A 6,327-nucleotide genomic window follows, 5' to 3' on the forward strand; every position below is an offset into this window, starting at 1 on the left:
TAAGACGCAGTAAAAGAGGAAATGACGGTTTAACACGGACATATTGCCCCCACTTTCTCTTTTATATTCCCTGCCTTCAGGAAACCAGGAGGTAGAGGACAGAAGCGGACACAATGCAGTGGAGGTAAGTACCTAGTGATAGGGCTGTGTCCCGAACGACAGGTAAGTCAGAGCCGTAGGAGTCAGTGCAGCTTGTCATGACGAAACGTAGGAGGAGATAGAGATCCCCAGGACTGCACTAAATGGGTTTAAATGTGTTTGTGTTTTTTTTTTAAAAAACTATCTTTAGTCAAGAGGGTGGTCTTGAACTCAGTGATCTTACGACTTATTGATTTCAGATTTTCAAAGGCTTTCGCTCAAAACGCCCCGCTTGCACTCAAATATACTCTGCCTGCTCTGCTCCAGTTTCAGCTCTTCTGCCAATATGCATGTGTGAGAAGTCTGCCCTCAGATTTGTGCAACAAGTCCGTCATAATTCCCCGACCAATAGAATGTGAGGTATAATTATGATGCATGAAATTGCCCCCCGCCCTCTTTTTGGTTGCCTTTGCTGTTTGTACCGTTCTAACAAAATACAGGTGGGAATTAGAAATATAATATATATGATATAAAAATTACAGTCCTTGGAGAAGAGCTGAAGCTGGATCAGATCAAATCTAAGCACAACTAAGGTATATTTGAGTGTGAGCGCAGGGTTTTGAGCGAGAGGGTCACAAAATCCGAACCTGAAAGTCTTGCTATCAAGCGAAAAAGACCACACTCTTGGATAAAGAGGGAAAAGGGAAAAAAAATACCCCTAAAATGTTTGGGGAAATGAATAAAAACAGAACAGGTTCCTGCTCTTTGAAACTGCAACAGACGCAGAGGCTTAAATATTACGCGCACGCTCAAAAAGGAACAGGTTGTAATTAGCTTCACAGGCTCAGGCAGAAATTGTGACTCCTGCAGGGACTGCAGCCGTCGCTAAAAGTAGCTGAGGACACAAGTGGAATGCATATACTGTGTGTGTGTGCGTGTGTGTGTGTGTGCACATCCAAATTCAAGACCTTAATTAACACAGCAACATGCAGGCGGTTAAATGTAATGCTTGTTTGACCGAGTGTCTTCACCTCACTGGACCTCCGGTGGGTCGGGGGGGGGGGGGGACTTCCCGTGCGAACATTTTGTGCGAGCGAGAGAACAAGCTGAACTACACTACCCATGGGGCTTTGCAATTACCATCCAGTTAGGCCTCATGTGCAGCAGTGGAATCAATAGTGAAAATCCAAATATGCGCAGGGTCCGTTTGACATGAAGTGGATTTTTTAATTCCACACAGCTTATTGATATAAAGGATGTAAATCCTCACTCAGGAGCTTGTTAGGGAGGAAGTGATTACACACACACTTCAAACTGAAAGCTTTCACGACCATTTGATTTTCACAAGCATAAATGCCCGTATAGCAATAATTACTGCAGAGGAAAACACGCCTGTGTTGCTGCACAAGAGACATTTAAAGACATAAAAATAAAATGATCTTTTTATTGCGCGTTTGAATATTTGATGCATACTCTTCTGCAGCAGGCTTCGGATGCTGATCATTGGACGCAATGATCCACTTTAATTTGAAAGAGCTTGATAGCCATTTATATTGTGCAATAATATCTGAGGTTTTATGGATGTTAATGCAAAATAAACACAAGGGCGAGAGAGAAAAGCCATTAAAGCAAGAATAAAATAAAAACGTTATTTCTTATTACCTGCAGTAAAGCTTCAGTCTAATGTTATGCAGAAATGTTATGTTTATCCCTCTCTAATATGAGGCTGACTTAAGGTCTCCCCCGCTCCCTTATGTTTGCACCTCAGGTTAGTCTTCACCAGTAAATGTCAGTGGCTGCTGAAAAAACATTTATCTTTGAGACCAGGAAGGTCACTCAGAGAAATCCTGCTCCTACCGGGGACATGAGTACAGGGACGTTTCTGAAGCTGTTACGAAGTGTTCAGGATGTGGTGTTACAGTCAGATTCATAGTCTGAAAGCTTTTATTGACAGTGACTGTGTTTCTATGGACACCAATTTTGCAGCTATTGACCTTATGCTGAATGGGACATTATATTTATAATGATGTTCATGTGAGTTGCAATATAATATTCAATTTATATTCTCATTTACAAGTTTCAGGGAATAGCAAACTTTGTCAAATATCAAAATTTCTAATTTACCATCTCTGCTTGTTTTTTTTAAAACTATCAATAGTCCAGAACCTCTGGAATCATATCTCATATTCAGAGATCTCTGAGCTCAAGTGAAATATGATGGACATTGTTTTTGATATTCATTGACATTTTCTAAAATGATTGTTAGGAACAAGGAAATTAATGGTTAATTGTTATTAAGGACACTACTTGTGCTTGTGTAGTCTAAAGTAACTGAACTGATCCAGAGCTAATGATCTGCTTATTGATTACCATGGCATTCTTAGACAATTCTATTTTATAGGATCCTAGAATTTGCCTCATTCAAATTAAACCGAATCAGGCTAATTTTCTGCTGAATTTCAGGAGCCAAATAACCGATAACTGACAAACTACTCTTAAACTGAAACTCTTCTGTTCAGCTGTGGAACAAAGTTATTCTCTCGATTTAGAAATCAAAGTTTCGAAAGGCAGCAGACAGAAAGTCTGTCTCCCTCTTAAGTGCTTCAGAGCTCAGTGATACCGTATCTGAGCTTTTGTGCCAAAGTTGTCAAGGAGAAATAATGGCTGGCAGATTGAATGGGAGCAAATGTTAATGGAGTCCTTTCACACAAGCATCACACCGGCTGGAAGAGAACGAGAGACAAACTGCTGCAGATACATCACGTTTAATTATAAGGCAGGAGAATTACCGGTGACCTTTTTCACACAGTCTCCATTTGGAAAAGTTTTAGTGGGCAACAGTTTTCTTATTGACACACTCACTGTACAGAAGATGAAGTGGTCAAATAAAACTCATCAGTCTGAGAAGCCACGTGCAAATGGAACTCACAAAATTTGTATAGCGGCTAACAAATGAGCTAGTTGACAAAAATACCTTATATTTTCCACATAGCCATGTTTCTTATGTGTTTTCTCTTGAAACGCAATGAAGACAAGAGGATGTAATATAATTTTTAAGCTTATTTTGGAGGATTTTGGTCAAACGTGGCTGCAAACGTGAGAATGACGGGTTCACAAGTTTACACAAAGTTCATCTAATTTCTGTCCACTACACTCTATATGCATTTCACTTTTGAGAATGTAGATGAGGCTTTAAAGCAAGATTTAAGGTAAAGATAAGATAACAGGAAACATTGAGATAAGGAGAAAGAGAAAATAAAGAGATGTAATAAATGTTTGAACTGGAGGTTTGCATTCTGATGTGTTGCCTGTGGATGTCTGTGGTTGTCAGTCTGCTCACCTCCACTCCTCCTCTTCTTCCACTTCTCCCTCTTCTACATATGACCTCCGTCTATGTTCTGGTTATCCCAACCCCCACCCCCCCCCCCCCACCCCCCCCCAGCCTCCTTGTGTCTGCTGTCACCATAGCGCCACACAGTGGTTTGGAAGGGAGACACAGGGGCCCTCAGTGTCCCCTTTGGAACCACCGGCCCCCTAATTTTGCCTCGCACCAAAACTCGTATCCCCCCCCCATTCCCCACCACTGTCCCCCCGACCCCTGTCACGCACCGGTGTCCCCACCTCATGTGGGAGTGGAGGGAGGGGAGTGTACAGTGGTCACGATAACTTTGCACCCCCACTGACCCCCCAACACCTGAGCCCCCACGCATGCCCTGTGTGTGTGTGCTGTGCGTTCACCACCCCCACCCACCCCCAAAAAAAAAAGAAAAAGAGGGCTTGACGGATTGTAGAGGAGGAACCAGTTTTATAACATTTGATGCTGTTCTCTTGGCTGTTTTCTAAACTAGGTGTCAATTCACAACAGGCTTCAGACGTACCAGCTCAGCAGCAGCAGCTCGGCTCGGAGTCCCGAGAGCGTGGCCCTTCTTAACCACCGGGGGGAGCTACTTTTCCAGCAGGCGCCCCAGGGGCTAATCCAGGGCCCGGCGCCTCCACCTCAGCACCCGCAGCTGCAGGCAGCAGCAAGCACCCCCGTCCACCACCTCCACCTCCAGCAGCAACACCAGACCGCCGTCAGCATGTCCGACCTGCGGCCCGAGACGCTCATCCAGTGTCAACAGATCGTCAAGGTCATCATGCTCGACCACAGCGGGCACGGACGCGTCGAGGCCTTCCTCAGCCAAACGCCCACTCACCACCACTACCATCACCACCACCACAGCCATCGCCAGCTCAGCCACTCGGCCATGTCCACCCCGGTCCGCTCCCCGGACGGCTCCCACGGCGGCGACGGCCACCAGCCCCCGTTACCTCCCCCACCTCCGCCTTATAACCACCCGCACCAGTATATACCCCCAGACCCACGACTCAGTCTACACCGGACCCCAAGTGACTCTCAGAGCATGGTGTAAATAGATAAACTAGCATTACTTCCCCAAAACACACACGCACACTTCCATCAATCCTCACCCGCTCTCTATCTATTTAAAAGTACATAATGTACATATATACATACTGAAGAAAGAGCTATAGTGAAAAAAATGAAATCACACTTATATGCATATATTTAAAAATAAACTAAAAGAAAAATCAAGGTTTTAAAAGAGATAAGGAAATAAAGTGCATATATAAAGTTTTACTTGATTCCACATGTATTTTGAAATATTACGTAGTTTTAACAAATTTCTATAACGTTTTTGTCAGTTTTAAAAGAAAAACTCTCAGATATTCAGTTTCTGGATGGATTCCTTTTAACTCCAGTGTTCACAAACAACAAAAACAACAGAAAAATGTGAATCCCTCAAACTCTTCCTGGGACGGACCCACTCTGAGGACCTTCTGTTTTCGCTTTCAACATCCCACAGCTCATGCCTCCTGTGCTGTATGTGCGCATGCGTGCATAGCTGACACTTAAACTTAAAATAAATCATGTGCCAAAATACACACGCCTCCACTAAACACTTCTTTGCACTTGACTAAACGATAGGGCTGGAAGAAAAGAGAAAAAAATAGTCCTTTTCACGCTTCTCCCTCAAGGAGCATGAATAACAAAACTGATATTTCATATTTAAAAAATAAAATAAAAGAAGCTATTTCCCCATTTTCACTCTTTCTGATTTATTTATGCGATGAAGAGCCTTCTGTCCTCTTCTTCTTCTCTGCACCCCTGGATTAAAAAGGCAAAAAAAAAAAAGAGGCAACGTCGTTTCCGATAAGCGGCGTTTTCTCATCTGCTCCTCCGTCGCGCCGCGGCTCTCTATCATCAGAAAACACTCCCGCTCGATTGTCACGCTACAGTGAAGGATGATGGGAAACAAAGGGCAACAAATCACGTAGACTGTCGCCAAACCAAAAAGTCCGACCACGGGATGGTTCTGTGTTTCTGTCGTTTGTCTTTTACCGTCCACGTTCAATGTTGTTAAACGCTTCCCAGAGAAATTCTCGCCACGTTTATCTAACGGAGGAAGAACTTCATTTTTTTCTTTCTTTTTTTCATATTTTGAAACACCGAAACTGCTCTCTGACTTTTTCTAAAAACCACCGCGATTCCGAAACCCCCCGTGTGTATATTATACTATACGTAACAACACACTGTGCGTTCATCTGTGCGTTTGTGGAAAATTTTGTGCTTCTTCACTTTCTTTCAGGAAAATCGCCATTGAATTTCCCGTGAAGAGGTTCCCCGCTGCGAAAAAACGTTAAATGTCAAGATCTGTGTTTATTTTCAATTGTGTGAGGCATATTTCCGCTTTTGTGTGTGTTTAACTGCAGGACTGAGCCCTCCTCCCGCGAGACATCCAGACACCGTCTCCCCGTGTCGGTACAACTCCCAGGTTTTGTTTTTCAGCTCCCTGTGACTGTTTTCCTCCTTCTAACCTTTCAGACTGGCATTTTCAAAAAGGCAAAACACACACACACACGCGGCTTCTGTTGCAAAACGCTGGCATTAATGGTATTGCTGCTGCTTTAAATAAGAATGGGACAAAAAAAGACGAATGCATTATCTGATCTGTTCTGTGTCCACCCAAGCTTGGATTGTAAATACCACATGCGAGCGGCTTCGGGGGAAAGGACAAGCGAGTTGTACCTTTAGCCCCTTTCGAAATGCTACTGCCCCCCCGTCGCACGTCCCCCATTCTGAAATAGGTCAGCGGCGGCGCCATCTTTTAAACATTGAGCCCCGCCAGGTGCTGCGGAATGGATGTGCGGTTAACTCTGCTCCCATCTGACCCCCATCTGTCCCACTTG

At 44.0% G+C, this 6,327-nt stretch overlaps 1 protein-coding gene across 5 annotated transcripts in view; it reads left to right on the forward strand.

Moving 5' to 3' along the window:
• Positions 1 to 5,972, forward strand: part of iqsec3a (IQ motif and Sec7 domain ArfGEF 3a) — an 87,497-nt gene extending 81,525 nt beyond the window's left edge. For 2 of the 5 annotated variants that reach the window (XM_034577600.1, XM_034577605.1), the window contains 2 exons: positions 81 to 124; positions 3,927 to 5,972. In XM_034577600.1, the coding sequence (XP_034433491.1) occupies positions 81 to 124; positions 3,927 to 4,490 (608 nt within the window). In that variant the 3' untranslated portion in view covers positions 4,491 to 5,972. Of the gene's footprint in view, positions 1 to 80; positions 216 to 3,926 lie in introns of those variants that run through there. The other 3 variants (XM_034577601.1, XM_034577603.1, XM_034577602.1) reach the window with 3 other exon arrangements.
• The last annotated feature ends 355 nt before the right edge of the window (positions 5,973 to 6,327 follow it).

Source organism: Hippoglossus hippoglossus, chromosome 23 (assembly GCF_009819705.1).
Source record: "Hippoglossus hippoglossus isolate fHipHip1 chromosome 23, fHipHip1.pri, whole genome shotgun sequence".
NCBI classification, from domain to species: domain Eukaryota; kingdom Metazoa; phylum Chordata; class Actinopteri; order Pleuronectiformes; family Pleuronectidae; genus Hippoglossus; species Hippoglossus hippoglossus.